We start from the raw sequence: 25,150 nt of genomic DNA, 5'->3' as shown, positions 1-25,150 counted from the left end.
CCCACCGGCAAAATAACAATATGTCTGCGTGATAGTCGTAAAAATTTTTCCACTATTTTGAAGAATGTTATTTTTTAACTCTAAAAAATTTTTGTTGCGGCCCCCGACACCAAGACCAAAACATGTGTGTGGCCCGCATGAAAATAAGTTTGGGGACCATTGGTCTAGTACATATATTATCGTCACGAAGCCTCGTGCTATGAGACGATACCATTGGACCACAAACTATAATATATAGAATGCTAACGCATTAAAATGCATTGGCCCATACACGCAGATCGTCCAATGGTATCGCCTCAGGCACGATTAATTACGAATCACGACACATGTGCGTATTATAATGGAGAATATCGTCGGCCAACGTCTAAATACCTACGGCCAACGCGCGAACGCCCGTTTTACACATTGGGCCAACGCGTCTGCAGACGCGTTGGCCAACGCGTTCGCCTATGTCGAGAGCCGCCATTACATCGTAGTGTCATCCCGAAAAAGTTGGCGGGCTTTTTAAAAAGAGAAGCGTATTTTTTCAACTTTTGCGAAATTTAATTATTTAAAATAGTTTTTATAAAGAATTTTAATAAGAAAACAGCGCAAAACGGTGGAATAATAGACGTTAAAATGGAGGATCCTGGGGGGACAGCCCCTGGGAAACCCGGTAGAAAAAGGCCGCGAGGGCCTGATACTGACGAAGACAGGGATGTTCTCGATGAGTCATTTTACATCCCCTATAGCAAACCCGGCTACAGACGCTTGTTCCCTGAGAAGTCCCACTCTCAGGAGTACATAGTATATACCGAATCTACCCAGGCCGATAGCAATATCGGCAACAAAAATCCACTTACACTGACATCCATCTTCAAAGAATGACTGGAATAAAACGAGTAGCAGCTAATAAAATAGCAATATCATTCTCCCAGGCAAGTTATGGTAATAATTACTTACTGAATGAAGCCTTCCATTGTAAGAACAATTTAAAAGCATTTATCCCAGCTAGGAGCATTGAAAAAATCGGTGTATTACGGTATGTACCAACTAAGATAAGCAATGAAGACCTCTTCAAAAAGTTAACTTCATCATACGAAATTATTGGAGTGAGAAGGTTTACCAAAAAAGTAAATGGTAAAGTAAAACCGTTTCAAACGGTTTCTGTTACATTTCTCTCGAATATATTACCTCAATCTGTGGCCTTAGATATTTTTAATTATAAAGTATATTAATATAACCCTCCTTTGCTGCAATGCTACAAATGCTTTAAATTTAATCACCATGCTAAAATATGTAAATGTGTCCAAAAATGTTCGATTTGTTCTAAGTAACTTCATTATTCTCAGTGCCCTGATGATCAGGCACTGCATTGTGCCAACTGTGGTAGACCACATCTTGCTATATCTAGAAATTGTCCGGTTAAGCAAAAGAAAATATTGGAAAAACAAAATAAAATGGCATACGCAAATGTGACTAAAAACACTGACCACACTTACAGTTTGGCATATTAAAGCACTGATTTCCCGGCATTACCATCTAAAAAACGTGAGATAACTAATGAGGAATTAATGCAAGGTATATTAAAAAGCGATAATATTTTAAAGTCTTTAGTAGCAACATTAGTAAATTTAAGTAACAGTAATAAAAAAATGACGACATCTGTAATAAAAGAAGAATTATTAAATAACCATAAACATGGATAGTAATTTTTTGAAAATATGTCAATTTAACGTTGAAAATCTTAATAGTAAAAAACCTCTTCTTATTACACTTAAAATTTAATACAAACTATTTGATACTAAAATTAAGCAAATTCTGTACCATATGTATATTGATAGTAAAAATGTTAAATTCATTTGGGTACCTTCTCACTCTGGAATAACTGGCAACGAAGAAGCTGATGCAGCAGCAAGAGGAGATCCAAACGAAGACCACAGTCAACTACAGCACATACCGTGTACGGATATACATGCTCCTATGAAAGACTGCCTGGGAGAGTTGTTCAAGGCATACTTTACCCAAACGTCGTCTGAAAAAGGAAAATGGTATTACGACATACAAAAGCTCCCGCCCGCCAAACCGTGGTACCATAAATTGGAAGAAATGTCTAGATCATTCATAGTTACTATGAACAGGATGAGATTTGGGCATTGCCAAATTAAATCTCATCTATACAAATTGAAGATGGTAAATAGCTCACTTTGTGACTGCGGCGTTGAAGAGGAGACTCTTGATCATCTGGTTCTTCAATGTGGAAAGCATAATATCGCACCACAGATAACTAGTTAATATTTGTCTTAGCCTAATGTTGTGTAGTGAAATCAGTGAAATAACGGACAAAGTTGACAGTGACAGTGACAGCCACCTAAGCATAGACAACTTGTCTTTGAAAGACTTACTTCAGAAAAGTACTTTATAAGGGCCGCTTTACAGCTTTTTTAAAAATATTGAGAAAAAACTTTAATAATTTGCGTTAGCACCCTAATTTCTATATAGTTTGTGACTTGTATTTAATTTCGATTGGGCTAAAAGAACTACTATCCAGGCCCGTAAAATAAAATAAAAAAAATAAATATTTAACTACGATGTCAAATTGTAATTGTCATTTGCTTTTGTCAAATTTTCTTCTTACATTAGATTTTAGAATAACAAAAATGTCTAAATTAAAGAATGCAGCTAAAGCATTCAAAAATCTCAACGGGTTGATATGTGTGTATAAACCACCAGCTGTGCCAATAAGGCAGGTTAAAAACATAATTTCAACACATTTGTGTAGAGGTTAGAAGTTATCATATTTTAACCAATTTGAGACCTATCTATTTGCATGAGGTTTATAAGTAATGGATAATATGATTTTAGATTTAAATAACTTACCGGATAGGCCGCTCGAGAAACGAGTTGTAATAGAAGGACCTACAAACGAGCCCATGACGGTGAAGCTTGACACGAACTACGCCGACCATCCTCTCGCTTGCGGGCCTCGCTATACACAAGATGACTTCAGGATCAGCTGGGCTACAAACTTGGGGCTGTTTAGCAGCGGAGTATTACGTAGGATCCTTTCTACTTTGTGACTAGATTGCCTGCAAATTTGTCCCATGTTTATTCCCAGCTCTTAAATGGCAATACCTGTGTGAATTGTGCTATTATACTAGGTATTTGGTTATGAATGAGTACACTTAAAACCAAAATGGTGTTACATTCCTTAACATTTAATCATAAATTTTCACTCTAAATCAATACTTATAAATAAATCATCTACTTTTAGTATTGGGAATCAACAGCGGCACAAGGATTACATATGAAATAAATATTTCGAGACTGACCCGTGCATTCAAAGTGCACGGGCAGCTAGGTAAGGCTACTGATACATATTTCTGGAACGGCAGAACCATGGAGAGGTCGAGCTACGGCCATGTCACGAGAGACAAGATAGATAGAGTGGTAGCTCACATGCAAGCCGCACATCAGAAAACGATGTATGAGTAAGTAAAACAATTTATACCAACCCCAGTTCTTGTCCTGCAAATAGAATCCAACTTATAATAATTTTATTTTAAAAGATGTAATAAAAATTTTAGGAAGTCTTATTAAATTTATTAATTTCACTTAAATTTTAGGTTGTCAGGGGTCCATATGGAGTCACAGACTGCATATGATCTAGCTTCAAAAGGTCTCATCAAACCGGCTAACAACAAATTACCAGTTCTATATGGAATAAAATGTGTTCATTTTGATTCACCTAATTTTACATTGGGTAAGTTCCTGCTCTTTATTGTTATACATTTATAACAAATTTTATGAAAGATACTGTTAGGTTACAAGCTAAGAATAATAAAAACTAAGGAAACATAACTCCCATACTATTACCGTTTTAAATTTGGTTCCTTTCGAACTGTCATGTAACGTCAGCCTGATACCGCTCAAGACCACCTAAATATTGCAAATGTACTGAAAATAGAAATGTGTACATAAGGTATTGTACACATTTTTGACAAGTATTGTAGAGCATGTTTGTGTGTGGCATAATTTTCTTTTTTTTTTTCAGAAATACAATCAGTTAATGAATATGACAAGTATCTTTGGACACTAATTCATGATTTAGGGATTCAACTAAAGACATCAGCATATTGCACAGGAGTGCAGTGTATACGGCAGGGCAAGTTCAATGTGGAACTGGCTTTGCTCCGGAAACATTGGAATTTGGAGTTCATACTGGACAATAAGAGGAAGTGTCACCACATACTGGAAGAGAGTGAAGAGCTTCTGAGTCGCCAGTCTGCACATCTTATGTAAAAATATGTAAAAAGTCTGTGATAATATTCATATATCTGCACTGCTTTTATGTGTGAAGAAATAATTTTACAGTATTTGGATGTAATAGTAGGATAGTTAAATTAGGAGTAACAGAATAAACAAGTGATACTTTACTTTACTTTATAAGAAAAATAAATCATTTATTTCATAAAAACATGTATCAACTGCCTTAACTTGTAAATTACTTACATTTGCTAACAAAATTCTTACACCTATTTTATAATTTATAAGTCATAGCAAAATCATCTTAATTATTAGTATCTTCTCTAGAAATATCCACCATTATAATTAAATTCTAAATGTAATATTCAACTGCCGCTGCTGGTGTTGGAAGTTGGAGTGATAGATTGTTTCTCTAGTTGTTCTATTCTCTTGTGCCTTATCATGTTAGACAGAATGCCATCAAATGACGTAGTTTTCTTCTTAGCTGAACCTCTTAGCGTGTCTTCCCCTTCTCGCCTCACCCTAAGTCGCAATGAGCTCACTTCGTCCATAAAATCAAAATCAGACTTTTCCTCTCTAATTGGCGACGTTGGAATTTCTGGTTGGTTCTCTTTACTCACGGGAACCGGTGAGGGTGCGCGCCGACCGGGACACTTCCAATCTAGAGTGAGTGTGTTAGACTTATCAATGTTTTTGTAAAGTTCTTCGAGCTCGTCTGGATCGGGCATCCACTCCTTTCCAACGAACACACCACTTTTGGACAGTTCATCGTCCGAACAGGGTAAATCCCAGTCGTCACCTTGAATCTCTGTTCCCATAATTTTTACGTTTATAAAAATAGTACAAATATAAGTTATTTTCTACGATAAATTAAAATTTATTTACAAACACAAATGACAATATCAATCTCGTTTAGAATTCGACTTCTTCGGGTTCCGTCATCCGTGAGTCGTGGCCATAAAGTTTTTTTTTTTAATTCGTCCCGGTCGGGACAGGCAAAGCCAATTCTTTTATATTATGACCATAAAGTTAATAGCCGTGTTCGTTTCATTTTTTTTGCAGTTTGGCAGCTGACTGTCAACTTCATAATTGAATGTCATGTTCAATAACATCCTAACAGTTCTGACAGAAATTGGAAGAAGTTGACAGTCAGCTGCCAAACAGCGAAAAAATGAAACGAACACGGCCGGAGATAAGATACTTATTACTTATAACATGCTTATAACCATAGACTTAATATTTACTGATGCTTATAACTAGACAGCGCACCCAAAAACGATGTTTTCCTAAAATTAGTTCTATTTCTTTAATAATACGGTAGGTATTTCCCTCTAAGCGGTAGCTTGCAAAAAGCGGTCAGAGCGAGAGCGTTCCCGCTGGTCATAAACCTATAATGTCGGCTGTACACTCTCAGCGAGAGCTCTCGGGCGAGAGTCTCGTGCGAGAGCCCCTTGCTCGAGTGCGATCATGTACATTCTCACTTAGTTCAATTGCAGTTATGAACTCAGAGAAGATGGACCATTATTTTTCTCTATGCATCGAAAGATATCATTGTAATCCAAAGATCTATAATCGTATTTAATTTTATTTCTCACAGATAATGACTGATAATGACGTTTATTATTGTTATTTTTCTGTTCTGCACTGTCTATCGGCGCGACTAATAGTGAAAAACGCAAGAGTGTACAGTAATGCGCTCGCTTTCCTCGCGAGACCCTTTGTCTCGGGCACAAAATACCGACACCGGACCGAGAGGGTCCGAGACAGGCGAGACGAGGCGAGCGCACCCATTTACACTCTCGCACTCGGGCCGCCTCGCTGTGTCTCGGCGAGAGTGTACAGCCGACATAACAGTATAATTATATTATGTCTATGCCGCTGGTAGTGTGGCCTTGTCTGACTTCTTGCCAGCTCGCATAATCATTTCTTTTGATAAAAATGTTTGAAAATGAAATACTTTTCTTTTTAATAATTTGCCAATACGAACGTTTTGTAAACTTGGAAACGTGTTTAAACGAAGTTGTACAGTACAGTACAGTTTTATCATAATAAATCAGTTGATTGTACTCGAAAGTCGAAAGAATAATTAAAAACTTAGCAACAGTATCTGTGGTAATTAGATATTTTGGTACTGGTAATACTAAATATAAGATGGCGATTCGCTTTGGTTGTTTGCACGTTGTTTGTTTGTTTTTCGTGTTTCGATTTGCAACACGAAAAATATCGTAGTAAAGTTTATTATATTTTTATGAAAAACGGTGAATTATTGTCGTGTGAAAGGTGACAGGGTGCAATAATGAGTAGTTAGTTGCTATTCCTTCTACGGGAAAGTAAAAACAACAATCTTAATCTTTAGGGTAACCATGAATTTGAATTATTGGAGATGCACCAAATGGCATGAAAAGTATAAAGTAAGAAAAGTAATTAATGAAGCTCTGGATTTATTTTGAGTCGGTGCTAGCCAAATAAATCCTGGCTTTTATTTTTTACTTATACTATCGGAAACCGCCGCCTATACCGCCTATATATTACCGCTATTAGCTAGACTCGTTATCAATAACCAGATAACGCCCGGAATTCCATTGCGCAAAAATTCGTTTATCGCGTGGGAACCGTACATTTTTCCGGGATAATATCCTATCCTTTCCCGGGACTCAATGTATCTACATGCCAAATTTCAGAAAAATCGGTTCGGTTTGAGCGTGAAGAGCTAACAGACAGACGGACACACTTTTGCATTTATAATAATATTATAATATATATAAGACATAAGTATAATAAGTATGGAATATGGATGGCTAAAGGTAGTGACTTGAAGTACTCATAAAATCCTTAAGTATATTTCAATAATAATTTAAAATAAGTTATAAAATTGAAATTAAATAAATATTTATGGGGGGCTCCTATACAAAACACAATTTACAAACTGTGTTTTGTATGGGAAACAATATTTTTCAACTTTGACTTTATAACGTTACGGATTCCTTCATGCGCGATTCCAACTCGCACTTGGCCGATTATTTACTTTTAAATTAATTAGGTACATATACCTGTAGTTAGGTAGGATGGATATCAGAATACCTGAATTTGTATAGTTAAGTAGTCTCATATTTTGCTGTTTGGTCATGGTCACCACATTAGAAAGAGACACACTACCACCGGGGGCCCTCTCACTCGGACCGTTTTTTGCGCCACAGTGCACAGTCTAGTTGTTAAGCCGGCGCCATACATGGGCTTCAAAGTTTGAGCAAACTTTGCACAAATAGAAAAATGCCAGCAATTAATTTGCACAAATAGGCAAATGTCAGTGCCACACTTGGCGAATTTGCGTATTTGATCACATGTCTGGCGTCCGCCTTAGTATCATGTCTCTGAACACGGCTAATATAGGTACCTAGCCATTGAGGTACTATAGACTGGAGAGTGGAGAGAGCCGTATATCGGTGTATAAGCGTCAAAAGCGTGTAATGTCGGTCTGCTTATTTCATGTAATAAAAGTGTTAATAAAGGTTTTCAGTGAACATTTAATGCTAGATATTGATGAGTTTTGTGGCTCCGCTAAATAATAAACCATAAGAATGGTCAAAGAATGCCTCAAACACGTGGATTTAACATTAAATACGTAAGTTTTCAACGACGACTTTTGGGCTTTTCAATCGGTATTTTTGTAAGCTAAAAAGACTTATAAATTATAAGTTTATTAATCCCTTATTCGTGCTATATAAAGCATTAGTGCTAAAAATGACACATCAATTAATAATTTGGCTATAAAAATTGCATAGCTTTTTACGTGTGTTTACGGATTCTCGTCACTTGAACTATAGTTACCTAATCGATATCATAAACTAATTGACTTTCTTTTCTGTATCATAATGTGCTTCGAAATAATCGACAAATAGAAATATTCAAGAAAATAAACGCACACTACTTGTATGAAAATAAGCACAAAATGGCCACGCGATGACGGGCTAAGACTATATCTATACTATAATACTTTATCTATGTGCAGTGTTCTTAGCGGAATAGAGAAACAAAGGCCTGAGCAAGAGAGATGTCACTATCATTAACACTGCGTGGTAAAAAGAGACGTGTGATACATGACAGCAGCACTATTTTTTGACGTCCAGTCGGCACGTGCCGCACGTTGATAATTTAATCTCATAGAATTCATGTTCAATCATGCTTGTGTGAGTGTATACGTACACATATTTTTCACACAGATGAAAACCAATTTCGGTTACGTTTGACAGCTCGGGATTGTTGCTCTATTCCGCTAGGTATATTAACTTTATGGTCGTGACTCGTGAGCAAATATTTTAAAGAGTTCGACAAGGCTGTTTATGAACGTGGCGAGAAAAGGAACAGTTAACGTTTTTGTATGATAGCAGATAGAAGCGTTAAGGGCCCCCGAGACGATCAAACGGTTTGATTCAAACCTTACGTGGGCATTTCTCCAGATTTGGATTATTTAGTTTATTCCCTGGTACATTTTTATTTCTGCATATTTTTTAAAATCAATAATCGCATATTATTCTTAAGTGAATTATAAAAATAATTATCTATAATATTTGGGCCCTTTTTCACTTCAAAATTTTAGAAGATATTTTGATTTAAATTTTTCTAACCTAGGGAATCAACAAAGCTAATAGAAAAAAGCTTTCTCAGCTAAATAAACATGTTCAATTTAAATATAAACATGTAAAAAATTGTCTACAAACTAAATTTTTTCGTTAAAACCAAATACAATGAATGGAAAATGAATTTATTTGAAATATTCTGACTTTAAGAAAACATTTTTTTATATATTTTACTTATTGGTGTCATTTACAGCCAAACCTGGATAAGCTAGAGTTCAAGGGAACACGATTTCATTCTCGCTCATAGAGGTTTCTTACTAACCCAAGTTTCTCGCTTATTCAGGTACAAGGTTAGCGTTTCTCTCTTATAGAGGTACGCAGAAATGACAAGTCAAAAATTCATGGACTGTGTAATTTAATTTTGTTTACATTAATAAAATCCGTTAATTTCGTTTGGTTTTCTATTTTTGTATATTGAATGTTTTTCTCTAACTCATATTTTGTCGAATATTGCTTGATCAACAACCGCATTCAAACGCATTCACTATTTTAAGTTTATCACTCAATGACAGTACTTTAATTTTCCGTTTTGACATGATACAGAACAGAACCACAGTATAGCAATATTAGTCCCTATGTCATATTGCTATACTGTGACAGAACTTTCTTTCGCAATTGGTTAACCATAAACTGAGTAAGTTCGTTCCAAAAGAATACGATAAAAACAACGTTTTTTAGCTCAACGGAATAGAATGGGTATAATATTGATGAGAAAACAATACAAAAACAATGGTAGAAAACAATACAAAAACAATGGTAGAAAGTTTAACGAAAGTTAAGAATGAGTCATAAAATAGCAGATGTTAAGTTGTAGCAGATGTTCAATTTGTAATTTGTTTTCTCATTTGTTACTGTGTATGTAAATAAAAAAAATAAACCTTGACTGTCGCTTATAGAGGTATAGAAAAGAAGCAGTCTCGCTCACAGAGGTCCATGAGAGAAAAACGACTCTCTCTAACAGAGGTTTCTGTTTCTCGCTAATAGAGGTTTTGGGAGCTTAAAATGACGGGTCCTAGCTATTACTCTCACTTATACAGTTTTCTCACTAATCCAGTTGTCACTTACCCAGGTTTAGCTGTATTTGTATCGGTATATGAAGATAATGTAATTTATTTTAATAAAAATAAGCAGATATGTACCAATTAGATAAATAAATGTAAAATATTTTGGGATTGGGCGGGTCACGTTGGCCGTATGCATTCCGACCGCTGGGCAAGGATCTCAACAGAGTGGGCATCTGAAGACGGACGCCGCCGCCGAGGCCGGCCTAGAAAAAGATGGCGTGATGAGCTGGAGGCATACCAGCCAGGCTGGCCAGCGGTGGCGCAGGAGAGAGACAGATGGAAGTCTTTGGGGGAGGCCTTTGCCCAGCAGTGGGACAGTTTAGGCTTATAATAAAAATAATAATAATAAAATATTTTGATTCCCTACTTAAAATACCCAGGGAATCATCAAAATGTGTGTAGAGGGAATCAATAAAAAGTAAGTTTTTCCTGAGGTGTACAAAAACTGTGCATGTAGGTTAAACAATAAATAGTCTAACTAAAAACCATACTCATTATCGTCGTTTACATCGTGTCTAAGCAAACTTAACTTTGGAAATGACATTGTAATTAGTGAATAGGGAATCAATTGTGTAAGGAACCAAGGTTGAGGGAATCAGATATTTTCCTTTGTAACTCGGAAACGGAGCAACGAATTGTATGACTACCTTCCATGATATTTAGAGGGCTACTGAACCTCCCGCCCTGCGCACCCACAACCACGTGCTTCTTATAACTAGGGAGGTACGAGCCTCCAAGTGAAGCGTATAGGGAATCACTATGTGAGCCAGGACAAATCTTAAAATGACTTTTTCTATTTGTATAACGATACATAAGTTTATATACAATTGTTTTATAAATATTTTGTTTATATTCTTACGATTTATTTACTTTGAAATTAGAAGTTCATCGTATTTGTGGGCTTTTTTTGGGAATTTATAGTTAATTATGGGGACAGGACACGTCCAGGGAATCAATTTTTCGACCTTTAAATTAATTTTAATTATATTTACAATTAAGTTTTTCTCCAGAACTTAAGTGGCCCAGTTAGATCACACCTTATATTACTATAAAAAAAATACAAAGGTCTACATAATATGTAACTCTGCGGGTAGTTTATACGTCCGGACAACAAAATTTTGCGATTTGGAGAATCAGCCACGTGTTTGATGCAACCGTTTGATGTTGGTTTGAACGGTTTGTCAAACGACACTGTGCAGTTTCATTCAATACGCGCTGTCGAGTAAACGTCTTGTGATGCAGAAGATGCTCTAGATTCTAGAACGTGGATCGTGATTTTCTTATCTTAAGTTTATAATAACGTTAATGTCCTCCGTCAGAAGAGAAAAAAAAAGAAAAAGACTGGTCCAAAGAATGGTATGGTCTATGGACTAACTTATTAATAATATCGTTTTACCCACGAACATCTACAGAAAGTGCTAGAAACTACAGATTCTTTCTTTTTTTCTTCTTCATAATCCAGCACTAAACTAAGGTTTGTTCAAACCTTCAAACGCGTCGGAACACGATCAAACGGCGCGTCAAACACCACGAAAATAAAAAAAAATCATCAAACATGCTTCAAACACATAAATGTTTGACAAACCGTTCAAACATGCTTTGTAAACGATCAAAATGGTTTGAGTCAAACCAAAATTTACGTGTTTGAGTCAAACCGTTTGAACGTCTCGGGGGCCCTTTAAAAGCCGTATATACGATCGGTTCCAACCACCAACAGAGTTCACCTTGGTAGGGTTGGAACAAAAATCAACCGTGTAGACGCTTGTTTTTGGTTGACCAACCAAATAACCTTCAATTACCTTGGTAGTGAGCGCATCCCTCACGACCAATGTCAAATAGAGAACATTGAGTTGAAATGCAACCGTGTAGACGCTTATTGGCGCTCAGTCAGATGCGTTGCATGTGGTGTGTAGCGCCAGTAGCCAAAAATCTTAACATTGCTATTAAACGTTCTTCCACAGACACAGCTTTTCGCATCAACAGTCATTAATGAACCCTTTATTACAGACACAGGTCTTGTTTTGTAATTAAGGGTCGCACCATCTCACGGAGCTAATACTAAGAGGAGGTGTTGTAATCAAGTTTCCTTATGAAATGACGCGTGACAATTTGCGGGGTGAGGGGGTGTCAAGCTCCGCCCACTTCTCAATATTTCATCTATCGGCTAAAAGCCATACTACTAGCTTAGGTCGATGTTGATGTTACTACGTAGTTCAACTATCTTACACTAGATGTCATTTTGTCTTGAATATTATGGGACGTACTACGGCCCTGGATTTTTTTTACGTTTCAAATAGTTATCATAGGTGACGACACATGGCGGTTTATAAGTAATTTCATAATAAAAGCTATATAATCACGGTTTTAGCTATTAAATGTGTTTAAGACTAACGGCCGTTCCCAATATTTGATCTATCTCTGGTTTTGCCCTACTAGAGATAGGAATAGCTCACATTAGACATTAGAGACATATATTTTATGTCAATTGTGAGCTATTCCTATCTCTAGTAGGGCAAAACCAGAGATAGATCAAATATTGGGAACGGCCGTTAGTGTATAACGGTTTTCAGTATTCAAGTATGATTATTGTAATAAACTTATGTAAAATTATTCGCATTTACGTCTGTATTATCTTTCAAAGGTTTGGCCACCTAGTGTCAAGTAGTATTATTAACGCTGAAAGCTGAAATGTTCTAGAACTTTTATATTTAAATTACATTTAAAATTATTTCCAAATGAAATGTGGTGGTATTTATATTATCAGAACGTCTGTCTGAGTGTTTTCGACATTGTAAAACATAATACTTCATCCTTTCCTTGTTAAATACGCAGAAAACACCAATTTATTGGGAGTCTCGTTACGTGTGCACCTGACAAACGCTGAAAGTGTACTGACTTAAGCCCCGTCCACAATGATGACGTCAGGATCTAGTTGAAAATCACAGTGCACAGTTGCTTAGGCTAGCTCCTCTTTGTATGAGCTCCGTGCACCATCTATATCTATACATATTATAAAACAAAGTCGCTTTTATCCCTCATGTCCCTTTGTTCCCTTTAATCTTTAAAACTACGCAACGGATTTTGATAATTCTTTCAGTGTTATATAGCCCATTTATCGATGAAGGCTATAGGCTATATTTTATCACGCTAAGACTAATAGGAGCGAAGAAACAGAGGAAAACGTGTAAAAAACGGGGAAAGTTATTTGAAAGGGCTAACTTGATCGCGCTAATCTCAGGAACTACTGGTCCGATTTAAAAAATTATTTCAGGGTTAGATATTCCATTTATTGAGAAAGGCTATAAGGCTATTTTATCACGCTAAGACTAATAGGAGAATGTAAAAACGGGGGAAATTATTTGAAAGAGCTTATCTCGCGAACTACTGGAGCAATTTTTATTTTATTTGGCACAGATAAGAAGTAGACCACGTAAAGGATCATAGGCTATCAATTTTAATCATTTTTTCAGTGGCTATATATTTTATACCCGTGCGACGCCGGGGCGGGTCGCTACTCGCTAGTTTCTAATAATTCGTTGAAAGTATTTTCGTCCATTCTAAAATAATTGAGAAAATCATCAGATACCAATATTTTTAAAATGTTAAAAAATGGCTCAACGTTTTCCTTTTTTTTAACCACCGTTTCATCTACAACCGTCTTTTTCTACGTTTTTTGTCATCACAATATATGTATAGCTATACAAGCCAGCGCTATTGCGGTCTTTTGAGGTTTAGATAGTGGTCCCATTGTTTACTTTTCCACAGCCTAGCCAAGACAGACGAGTTGATTTACGTGTAGATAGAGATTCAACTTTGTTGACCCAACCAAGGTGACCTGTGTTGGTGGTTGGAACCGATCGTGTATACGGCCTTTTCTTGCCAGTTGCCACGTTCATAAATCATAAACAGCCTTATCGAAGTTTAATGATTTTAAAAGGCCTAATCTGTGGTTCTTGAATTTTGATAGCAAATGGTAAACAAGAGGCGTGCGTTTGGAAATACAATTATTATTGGAAAAATCGTGAAAAATAATGTAATTTAGTGTTGTTCAGTAATGTAATTTAACAATTAACGTGATAAATACCTCCCAGTAATACACTACAAAAATCATGACGTCTTCTGAAAGCGAATCGGATAATGAAAATGTAGCGATCTCTAGGTTTGTACTTTATTAAAATCGTATGTATATTATAGTTTACACATCTAGAATGCATATTTTTTTTCAAAAATGTCTTCTTTGTTATGCAGGCTCGGAGACTGCGAAGTGTGTGGAGCAAACCCGGCGAAATATACCTGTCCAAAATGCGAGGTTAAGACATGCTGCCTACAATGTGTTGTTATACACAAGAGAGAACTGGAATGTACGGGTATTCGGGATCGCACCAAGTTTGTGCGTATAAAAGAGTTCTCCAACACAGATTTACTGAGTGACTACAGGTTGCTAGAGGAATGTGCAAGATTTGTGTATGCCGTTAAAAGAGATGAGAAGAAACGTTTTACAAGGCTTGACAAGGATTTGCCACTTGTAAGTGACATATTAAGAATATTACAAAATTGAAAATACGTAAATTATACATGCAATTACAATCTTTAACTTTTTATTTTATTTACAGCATTTGTTTAAATTAAAGACAGCAGCCAGGAAGAGAGGCACAGTACTACAGTTTTTGGCTCAAAACTTTACGAGACATTCTATTAATACAACTAGATATAACTACAAAACTAATGTGATCCATTGGAGAATAGAGTGGATATTCCCCAATGTTGAAAACAAACCTCTAAAGTTTGTTGATGAAAAGTGCTTAGAGAAAAACAAGTTGTCCCAACTTCTAGATAAATATATTAACCCTGATGCACCTCCATTTGAAGGTTCCAAGAACTTAGCATATTATAAATCAGCTGGTTTTAGTGGGATCAAAGTTTTACTAAAAGGTACAGAAACATTGTAGATAAAATGTTGTAAAATATATTTTTGGAATTTTAATACCTCGATCGTGAAAAAACCAATAGCTTATCTATTGTTATCGCGGTTGCCGGTGACTGCTTGGGGCTTGAGGCATTAATTTACTACATTATCTATCTCAACAATTTGTTTATACTCTAATATATTTCAGCTGAAAAAGTGAGAGGATCGGACAAGAAATTCTTTGAATTAGACGCAACAGAAACATTGGCAGAAAATTTATCTGGAAAATGTATTATAGAATTCCCTATAATTTTTGTTGTCCTCAAAGACCATGCATTTAATTTTGACATCATCACTCCAGGTAAATATTTACAACTAATATACAGATTGACAAGGCTTTATATGAGCATGGTGAAAAAAGGAACTAATGCCGCCATCATACAAAAACATCATTTTTGACAGTTCTCTCTCTCCTTTATGTGCAACACCCCTGCTCACATTCATAAAAAGCCTTGTCAATCTGTATCTTTAATTTGTACAAAGTTTAGTGTGGGACTATTTGACTAACATTATTTGGTTATTACAGAAGATGAATTTGATTATGCTAAAAAAGTAAATAAACCAAACTCTGCCATGCAAATGGAAAATAGCTTGAGTGGAGCACATAACAGGATAGAAACAAAAAAAATAATTTCTGAACAAGAAGGACACATGCAAGTGAAAAGGCCTAGAACACTTTTAACCGAAAAGATTGCAGAGGAAAGAAGAATGGAAATAGAAAAAGAAATCAAGTCAGAGAAAAAGAAGAAACCAAAGAATTTACTTTTTACAACTGGCTACTCATCTGAAGAGAGTGGATTAAGTGACAGTGATGAAGATCAAGACAATAAAATAAAAACATGAGAATTTTAATTTTATTTTATTCTTAATGTATTCCTATTACTAGCAATGTGTTTTCAGTCAGAATAAATAAGTATTCATTAGTAGCTTCTACTCCCAAAACTTCACCGTATGAGTCTATGTTAACAACATGCTGCATGCCCACTTTTACTTGCTGCATCTGTCCACCGGTCCTTCGTCGCAATTGACAGTCCCGATTGCCACTGTGTCGGTAAATAAAGATGTGTCTGGAAGCTTCGCAGACAACACTGTATGAGAAATTTGGGGAGCAGGCAGTGAATTTACGATTTTGTTTGGATGACTGCACATAACCAAAGGCCAACAGTGTGCCTATGTGCTTTACTGGCCAAGTTTCTGTGTTGATGAGTTGAGCGTATGGCTGCCAAATGCATGCGTCTACATCATGTCTCAGACATAGGGCTGGTGCTTGGTGTGGCTCCAGATTAATGTGGAAGAGATATTGATTCACACTCAGTGGTATCCGATGTGTCACTTCATGCTTTATTATATCGATCCGAGCTGAAAAATAAATTTTGCACAATGTTATCAAAGGTAATACTTATGAGAATACATGTTAACAATTTTTTAAATGCCTTTATAATAATAAAACTTAAAAATATAATATAATACACTCACTAAGAACAGTATCTTCTTCTGAAGCAGCATCACACTCCTCTAGTTCAGCCGCATTGAATCCGGTCAGGGACTGATCATTGTCTGTCACTTCTGTTTCAGAGCACAAGTGTGACAATCTCTCATGGACTTGGGCAATTAGACTGGGATCCAGGATTTGCTCACCGGTTTTATCACCATTTTCAATCAGCTCGTCCCAAAGTTTGCTCTCAGACTTTGTAATTAAAATATCTACCTGCCCATTCTCTTGTATGTTCCAAGTTGTAAGTTCACTATCCACGCTATGCTTAAGTTTTCCATTTACATAATCTTTGCCTGCATATGTAACTTTTATAGTTAATGGTGTCACAGATACAATAAGATGTTTCTTATTAAATTTATTCTCCAATTTTAATGTTATGGAAATGTCTTCTGTAGTCTGCATCCACGTGTATATTATTTGTGTGGGTGCTTCCGGTGTTTTAACAACAATTTCTTTCTCAGAATCATGGGTCACCTTGAACATGTTGTTGGAGGCAACATACAAGGCCGTGCAGTCTGTCTCTAGGGCACCATAGTGTACTATACCTTTGCCTTGTACTTGCCTGAGTAAAGATTGCCTCCATTGGATCCCATCATTTGAGAAAGTGACCCAAGATAGGACAGAATTGAATTGTTTATCTGTCTGCTCAACGGATTGAAGCAGGCAGTGGAGGAACTCAACTTCATTATTTTCCTGCAATCTTGAATCTAAAATAGTGTAACACTTGTTTTCACCTAGTGCTAGTGTAGAATGTAATGTCTTCCAAGACTCACTGACGCTTCCATTTCGTGCGCCCGTGCTCACTATATGCAAGTAGCCTGTACCATCGGTGATAACAACCAAGTTTGGCGAAGGGAATATAACGCCGATGTTAAAATGTCCCGGCCTCCGTTCGATGTTTGTGATGGTGTAGACGACCCCACTTTGGAAAGTGTTGTTTATGTTTTCAAATGTCACGTTTCGGATCTGCTGCTGTTTGTCCACGTAATAAAAACTGAATCTAGGATCCCATTTGTCGACTATTAAATGATTATGAAGAGCGAATAATCTCGCATGAATGAAAGAGTATTGAATATCGTCGGGGTAAACTTTATCTACCGATGAAATGAGATCGAGTTTATGTTGCGGTAAAGCTTGCAAATTTAACTTGTAACCTTCAAATTCATGGTCTAGAAGGCGCCGATCACATCTCAATTCTATCACGCACGAAGGCATTTTTGTGTAAGTAATAAAAAAAATTTAGAATTTTTAGAAAAGTCGTACACGTTCGAAAAAGAAAATACATTCCACAACTTTACAAAAGTTTGACGTTTCTTCTTTTCCTTCTTTTTTTTTTTTTTTCATATAAAGGCACTTCGGCTATAACCATGTCCAGTGTCGAGTATAATATTATGGCGGGAAAACAATATTCTTTATACAATTTTTTCTATATTATCGTCAGGTCAGTCAGGTCTAAAGTCTAGTCAAAGTCTAAGTATAAAGTCAATACAGTCAAGAAGTCAAGTCGGTCGATTCAGTAAAGTGGTAGGACGCTTTACTGAAACTTTTGATGGAGTTTTGGAGGGAACACAAAAGAGCACGTTTCTGGTTATTACATCACTTTCCTACACTTGTGCACGATAACGAATATTTAATGGTTAATATCCTACCAATATTACACATTAAAAACCCAGCACAATTTTAGGAAAATAATATAAAAACACAACATCACTCTTTCACATTCTTCCAAAAACCCCTTTCCTTCTTTTATTTATAACGAAAAAACTTAAATTGGCCACCGTTCGCGTTTTCAGTTTGTCAAGAAAGTGAAGAAATTAAAAAGTGGCAGCATCGTAATGTCATCCCTTTTTTCTTAGATTGATTTGAAAGGGATGACACCACGATGTTGCCACTTTTTAATTTCTTCACTTTCTTGACTGACTATACCCTTTATCGAACCGCGAACGCCTCAAAAATCAAAATCATTTATCGTAGCAGATGATTGACTGGATAATATTATTATATCCCTGGATTAACGTACGTCTATTCCAAAATTTTCCATCTTTTCTAGTTTCTAGTAAAATAGCTAAAGTAGGTATATCTAAAATAGTAGTATCCCTAAGTACCTAGTCTGTGATCTAAAATGCTTTTCTATTGCATGTCTATCGCTATCATAAACATTTAAATAAAAAATAAATAAATTTGAAAGTAGAAGAAGAATGCCAAATGAAAATACGGAAAATTGCGGGAATGGAAAACCGGCAGGCGGCCTAAAAACTACCATTTAGCGTTTTTTTTGTGTTTGAAGCTACATTTATAGATTCGTAATAATTTAAATACGTAATGGAGATAGAAAAATATAGAGAATATCCATTTTTTGAAGTATCAAAAGTAAATATACCTACGAAGCTAAGTTAAAAAAATACCAACAGTAAATTAATTAAATCATAATATTTTAATCCCTGTTTAAACCTTTCATTGTATAGCTTTGAAACATTGTGTATTTCAGGACCAATTTTATACATTTTGTAGTGTTAAAGAACTTATAAAAAAGAGTCACCAATATAAGGAGCAACTTTTTAAATGTCGCACCCTAGGTATATTAAGCAGCATAAATGGTTGTTTTTTTTTAAAAGATGTAAGTAATTTGGCAATTTATATTTTCTTTTTTAATGTTCACCAAGTAATGGTTCACAAAATGTTCACCAAGTAATGGTTCACAAAATGTTCTTGTTGCAGCTGGATCTACCGCTTTATAAAACAAATTTAATGATTAGAATATCAATGGCCTATGTTAAAAGTCGCCTTAAAACAACATCGATGCCCCAACCGGTTCAAATATTTGGTACTTTACAATGGAAGTCAGAACCAACAGTATTTGTAAAATATTTTCAGGTAAATATTGTGAAATAAACAACAGCTCATTAGTCATTACTCATTCATTACCAATAATTATAATTACTGTAGGAGTTCTTTCACAAACTGGTCATCTTGTAATATGTTGGTAACCAATGTCATTGATTTATTATTAGCCAGTTAAATAACAGATACTTAATTGCAGGTTCTGGATATACCAACTGCTATAAAACTTAAAGATGCAATAAAGGCAATAACGGAAGACCATTTAGCCATACCAAAGCAAGACTAAGCAATGATATTAGATTGATTTGTTTTATGTTCAAAATCTTGTTTATTTAAGCATATGCTAGTCAATTAAATAGAATTGAATTATGTTTTGATGTTTTTCACCACTTTATATGCACAAAAATTCTGCAGGAACCATTATCTTTAAAAGAGCAGTTCAAGATTTATGTATAGAGTATAGGCCATGGCCTATGAGTGGCATCATTCTCGGATGGCAGCAGTTTGTACATAGGGGCAGCAAAATGAAAGTGGCCTATACTCATAAGAAATATTAATGCGGCCTTGTTAAAGAGTAACCTATATTCTACAATGTCTTCAATATTGTGATAGCCCAAGAGTGGTACAGAAGACAAGAGTAGGTAATCTCTCTCACTTTACTTTTGTAACTCAATGGGAAGATACTTTGAAATTGATGGAACTATTGAAAAGAATACATATTATTTATTACAACTTAAACATACATTTACAACAATCCAATATCACCATAATATAAAAAAATATATCTGACGCAACTACATGAAGAAATAATATTAAAAACACTACATTGGCTTATAGTACGGGAGCCCTAGAACAAATTTTTTTTTAATGACAATATGGATTGTTCTATTTGTAGGACAATGTTACTCTTAAATTATATAACTAATAAACTATCAATCGTCGAGGTTTTGTTGATTACAGAACCCTTACGAGCAGATTTTTTGTACATTGATATATTAATAGTCACATAATTTAAAAGTAACATTGTCTTACAAATAAAACAGTCCATATTTTAATACCATCAATTCATCCTTTCTAACTCTGTTAGCCACCACTTTCGAGATTTTTTGCAAATAAAAATGTTTGTCTTATCAAAATGAAGCTACTCACAAAAAAATTGCTTGACTGTAATAAAAAAAAAATTGTTCTAGGGCTCCCGAACTACTAATATTACATTTATTAAATACTTTAAAGATTTTACTGTTTTATACAGTTGTATAAAAGGCAAGTAGCTCCAAATCCCTCACCAAAGCTATAACAATGGAGAATAATAAGTATTTACATTTACTTGGAATGGTTATTTGGGTTACAACTTACATTTTATTGTGTGATTCCATTCAGCATAAACATAGTGAATAGCTTGTAAAGTTTTAACGGGGTTAACATTACAAAAAACTTTATAATTGTATTTCCTGATATTAACTATCATAAGAGCATCAAATTAAATAAACTAAAGCACCCAGAAATATAAAATGACTACAAGTAGAATGACAGCGCCTGCTGCTGCTTTTACTATCATTGATTTAGTGTTCAGGTATGTTGCATCTTTTTTATACTTTTGGGACATCATCGACAGTGTTTGTGTTTTGGTATCCAGCTCTGAAAAAAAAAATTGTTTAAATTATGTATTCACACAAAACTCCCAACAAATATAAATAGTTCTGCTAACTAATACTGAATTCTCACCTGAGAGAATAGCCCCCCTCTGCAGTACATCATCAATGTTTTGCATCATGATCCTCTGTACGTCCCCGAGCTGGCCGCCGAGCTGGGAGGTGGCTCCTGCCCGCCGAGCCCGAGCTCCTCCATCAGTGTACTGTTTCCGTGTCCTCTGCATCCAGGTATCAAACTCTATAAATGTGTAGGGCCTGGTAACGGTTATCACCTGAAATTTCAATTTATCTTATATTTATTTTATCTTTATCTTTATTTTAAAAACATAAAATTATGTAATTATCGTAACTTCGTCTCGTCCCCACAGGACAGGCATCGCCTAGTGTGGGGATCCATTATCGCATATTATGTTAATTTTTGTTTTTTGGCCAATAAATATTTGTATTTGTATTTGTATATAAAAATGGATTTTCAAATGCGTTAGTCGTTCTAAAACTCAAAAACAGCTGAACGGATTTGGCTGATTTTAGTCTTAAAATATTCGTAGAAGTCCAGGGAAGGTTTTAAAGTGACACGAAGTTCACCGGGACAGCTAGTTTACATTAAAATATGTAATTTAGAAAATTTAAGATAAGAGATAAATAGTATAATACTGTAATATCCAATAAGTTTTATAATATTAAAGCAATATGTTAGTTATTATTTTAAAAAATACTGACCCGTTTGCCGTACTGCTGATAAAATTCTTGTGCAATCTCTTCTAAATAGCTAAATGCTAATCTTTTGCTATAGTTGCGTTCACAGAGAACTAGATAGCAAATCTCATTCTCAATCAAATAGCTGAAACAAAATAAGTACATTAGAATGTACATACTTAATATGAGGTTTGGTAATAATAAATTGCAAAAATCAAATAAACAAAAACAAAGCGAGACTCACTGAAAAAGATAGGGCCCAGTTTCTATAGAGCAGCGTATGGGGGACTGTGGGCCGAGTTTTCTAAACAGCATTTTAGCCTGGTTTTGATACTCCAATATATTACAGCCACTCTGCAAATTGTTACAGCAAATAAAACAACTTAAAAAACGAAACAAATTATGTGTTGGGAAATGTTATTTAGTTATTTCATTACCTGTTCGTCTTCTTGCATCGTAGCGGCTAAAGGGAGCCCGTCTACGACACGGGCAATCATCGTCATTAAAACCATATTGTCCGAAAACCCGCTCGATACAGTTCAAATAAATACGTGAGGGTTTTACACTGTGTTTATATTACAACTTTTGTATTTCCCTTTCATCATATAAGTCCACAAAACAAATTTCTTTTTCAATTCGTATGAGCTTACACGTCAATGGAGGAATGACATTGACGTAAACACGTCAGCTTGTCTATGCTAAAGGTAGGTGCAAACTGCAATGAGATAGTGGGAGTTTTTGGAAGAATGTGAAAGAGTGATGTTGTGTTTTTATATTATTTTCCTAAAATTGTGTTATCTGGGTTTTTAACGTGTAATATTGGTAGGATATTAACCATTAAATATTCGTTATCGTGCACAAGTGTGGGAAAGTGATGTAGTAACCAGAAACGTGCTCTTTTGTGTTCCCTCCAAAACTCCATCAAAAGTTTCAGTAAAGCGTCCTACCACTTTACTGAATCGACCGACTTGACTTCTTGACTGTATTGACTTTATACTTAGACTTTGACTAGACTTTGGACCTGACTGACCTGACGATAATATATAAAAAATTGTATTAAAGAATATTGTTTTCCCGCCATAATATTATACTCGACACTGGCCATGGTTATAGCCGAAGTGCCATTATATGAAAAAAAAAAATGTCATTGGGTAGGTGCCATAGATATCTAGATAGTTTCGTTCGGAAATCGGAGACGGAAAACTTTGCGACACCATTCACAATCCTGAATAAGCCGGCGGACGGCCGACGGCACGGCGCGGGCGCGGCGGACTGCAATGCATCCTGCATTGCAGTCCACCGCGCCGTGCCGACGGATGTGCCAAGTGGATGGGCCACTTAAGAAGAATAGGTTATAGGAATCGTGCAAAATTTATCTAAGTCAGTTACCAGCCGCACATGTCTCGTAAATTTAATTATGTTTTGAATTTTTATAGACTGTAATTTAATATTTTTTTTAGCATAGAATGACTATTCACAGCATTGTAATATAAAAGAATAAACGCCATCTGTTGGAGAGTAGCTAACATTATTTAATTTCGTAGATCGACGTAATGAAAATTTCTAAAGAGGATTGTTGTTACAACTAGCTGTTGCCCGCGACTTCGTCCGCGTTAACAAAATGTAATGACAAAGATAATGAATTATTATTCTTAACAAAAAATTAAAACCGACTTCCAAGGTAAAAACAATAATAATATGAACTAAAAAGTATTAAATAATAAGAGTTATAGGTACCGACTTCAAAGTAATGAAGACTGTAGTATGTACAGAAATAGTTGAAATTTAGACGAATTCTGAAAAAGGCACTATTAATTATTATAGAGTAAGAGTTATTTAATACTTTTTAGTTCATATTATTATTGTTTTTAACTTGGAAGTCGGTTTTAATTTTTTGTTAAAAATAATAATTTCACTCTTTTTAATTATCTACAAGATAAGGCTTTTTGTGTAAATAACCACTACGACTGTTAACTATTCACATTATGTTACTGTAAGCGAAATTGTGGTAAACGCTTGCAGTTATCTAAGCGATGCTGCAATTTAAAAACTTTATCTTTATAGGTTCTGTTCAGTGCCTTTGGACCAAGAGACACCTTAGTATGAACTTTCTCTTATTCGTACGGTAACATATGTTTAAGTTACTAGAAACAACATGTTAACCACTATGAGTCTTTTGATAAATTTCAAGGATTTCCCTCGATTGCTCATAGATCCCATCATCAGCTCACCACTTTCGTAATTATTATACAAAATCAAGATTATATCCCATACAACAACACAAGAATTTTTAAAAACCGGTCCACAAACAGCGAAATAATCATCAAAAACATCTGCTTCGATGCAAAATATCACGAAAAGCATCGATAATTGGGTTATAATGTGATGACCCATGGCATAGTTATGATTTTGATGATGATGATCAAATAAATTGATGTGTTGGCTTATGATTTCAGTTCTTTAAACAACGCCGAAATCCCCGAACCCGTATCTATAAGGATTTAAAAGTTCTGTTGGATACCTTCGGATCCAGGGTATAACCTGGTGCGAAATATTACTTTTTGGTAGCATTTACCTCGAATGCTTCAGAAAAAATTGAAATCACTATATGTTTCCATACAAATTTCAAAGAGTCCCCTCGATTCCTCCAGGATCCCATCATCACATCACCATTTTTGTGAATATGGTACCAAATTCAAGTTAAACCCTATACAACACAAAAATAATTTTGAAAATCGGATCACAAACGGCTGAGTTATCGTTGAACATACAAAAAAAAAAAGATACAGCCGAACGTATAACCTCCTCCTTTTTGGAAGTCGGTACAAAGAGAGAATTTTTTCTCTTTTTAGGTTCCTTACCCAAATAGGAAAAATGGAAACTTATTACAAAGACTTTGAAGCCTGTCTGGCTGTCCGTCTCCAGGCTGTACCTCAAGAACCGCGAGCTAGATATTGCCGCTATAGCAACAAATACAAGAAGCAAATAAAGAAAGCATTTGAAGGAGGCTCCTATACAACAAATGCCTGAATTTGGCCTTTTGCCGTCAATAATGGCAACAGCCTGTCTATTAAGACAATATGACTACAAAATACTCAATTGCAGTTAAATTTTATATTAATCACTACATGTTATAAAACAAAGTCCTCAGTTCCGTCTGTCAGTATGTCTGATCGTGGTAAACTCAAAAACCACTGCACGGATTTTCATGCGCTTTTCACCAATCGAAATAATGTTTCTTCGAGATCGGGGGTTTAGGCATATTGTATGCTTTTAGTTGTTGAAACAACGCCGAAATTCCCGAGCATGTATCTATAAGGATTTAAGAGTTCTGTACAGGACCTTCGGAACCAGGATATACTTCGACGCAAATTCTTATTTTTTGGTAGTCTAAGCTTGAAATCCTTCTGAAAAACTTACAACGTTTCTTTATAAATTTCGAAGAGTCCCGTCGATTTCTCATGGATCGCATCATCAGATCACCACTTTTATGATCATGTTACTGAAATCGGACATCTCATACAACAACAAAATAAATTTGAAGAAGAGTTGTC

General features: G+C 35.4%; 6 protein-coding genes across 8 annotated transcripts; 3 read left to right on the top strand and 3 right to left on the bottom strand.

The window, feature by feature from the left end:
- The first annotated feature begins 2,590 nt into the window (after window positions 1-2,590).
- On the top strand, window positions 2,591-4,415 carry LOC121729283 (mitochondrial mRNA pseudouridine synthase Trub2). The gene is made up of 5 exons (XM_042117747.1): window positions 2,591-2,763; window positions 2,845-3,036; window positions 3,254-3,470; window positions 3,606-3,742; window positions 4,034-4,415. The coding sequence occupies exons 1-5, from the start codon at window positions 2,640-2,642 to the stop codon at window positions 4,279-4,281; spliced, it is 918 nt and encodes a 305-aa protein (XP_041973681.1). The 5' UTR covers window positions 2,591-2,639; the 3' UTR covers window positions 4,282-4,415.
- Window position 4,416: 1 nt separating this feature from the next.
- Window positions 4,417-5,166, bottom strand: LOC121729284 (PAXIP1-associated glutamate-rich protein 1). The gene has a single exon (XM_042117748.1). The coding sequence runs from the start codon at window positions 5,061-5,063 to the stop codon at window positions 4,611-4,613; it is 453 nt and encodes a 150-aa protein (XP_041973682.1). The 5' UTR covers window positions 5,064-5,166; the 3' UTR covers window positions 4,417-4,610.
- Window positions 5,167-12,655: 7,489 nt separating this feature from the next.
- On the bottom strand, window positions 12,656-22,282 carry LOC121729833 (vesicle-trafficking protein SEC22b-B). Of its 2 annotated transcripts, XM_042118471.1 has the most exons (6): window positions 22,034-22,282; window positions 21,841-21,950; window positions 21,621-21,741; window positions 20,974-21,172; window positions 20,736-20,886; window positions 12,656-12,672 (listed from the first exon to the last, which is right to left on the bottom strand). In XM_042118471.1, exons 1-5 carry the CDS (start codon window positions 22,106-22,108, stop codon window positions 20,738-20,740), a joined length of 654 nt encoding a protein of 217 aa, XP_041974405.1. In that variant the 5' UTR covers window positions 22,109-22,282; the 3' UTR covers window positions 12,656-12,672; window positions 20,736-20,737. The 2 variants fall into 2 exon arrangements, with proteins under 2 accessions (XP_041974405.1, XP_041974404.1); XM_042118470.1 differs by lacking the exon at window positions 12,656-12,672 and having other exon boundaries at window positions 20,452-20,886.
- Window positions 13,857-15,764, top strand: LOC121729831 (box C/D snoRNA protein 1). The gene is made up of 5 exons (XM_042118468.1): window positions 13,857-14,105; window positions 14,195-14,471; window positions 14,560-14,878; window positions 15,061-15,213; window positions 15,439-15,764. The coding sequence occupies exons 1-5, from the start codon at window positions 14,056-14,058 to the stop codon at window positions 15,753-15,755; spliced, it is 1,116 nt and encodes a 371-aa protein (XP_041974402.1). The 5' UTR covers window positions 13,857-14,055; the 3' UTR covers window positions 15,756-15,764.
- On the bottom strand, window positions 15,753-17,677 carry LOC121729829 (nudC domain-containing protein 1). Its single transcript, XM_042118464.1, has 2 exons — window positions 16,389-17,677; window positions 15,753-16,271 (listed from the first exon to the last, which is right to left on the bottom strand). The coding sequence occupies exons 1-2, from the start codon at window positions 17,620-17,622 to the stop codon at window positions 15,778-15,780; spliced, it is 1,728 nt and encodes a 575-aa protein (XP_041974398.1). The 5' UTR covers window positions 17,623-17,677; the 3' UTR covers window positions 15,753-15,777.
- On the top strand, window positions 18,621-19,628 carry LOC121729835. 2 transcript variants are annotated; one of them, XM_042118472.1, is made up of 4 exons: window positions 18,621-18,777; window positions 18,896-19,024; window positions 19,126-19,281; window positions 19,448-19,628. In XM_042118472.1, exons 1-4 carry the CDS (start codon window positions 18,730-18,732, stop codon window positions 19,532-19,534), a joined length of 420 nt encoding a protein of 139 aa, XP_041974406.1. In that variant the 5' UTR covers window positions 18,621-18,729; the 3' UTR covers window positions 19,535-19,628. The 2 variants fall into 2 exon arrangements, with proteins under 2 accessions (XP_041974406.1, XP_041974407.1); XM_042118473.1 differs by lacking the exon at window positions 18,896-19,024.
- Window positions 22,283-25,150: the final 2,868 nt, after the last annotated feature.

This window comes from Aricia agestis, chromosome 8, assembly GCF_905147365.1.
Source record: "Aricia agestis chromosome 8, ilAriAges1.1, whole genome shotgun sequence".
Taxonomy (NCBI): Eukaryota; Metazoa; Arthropoda; class Insecta; order Lepidoptera; family Lycaenidae; genus Aricia; species Aricia agestis.
The sequence above is the reverse complement of the archived record's forward strand: the minus strand, read 5'-3'. Positions and strand labels throughout refer to the sequence as shown.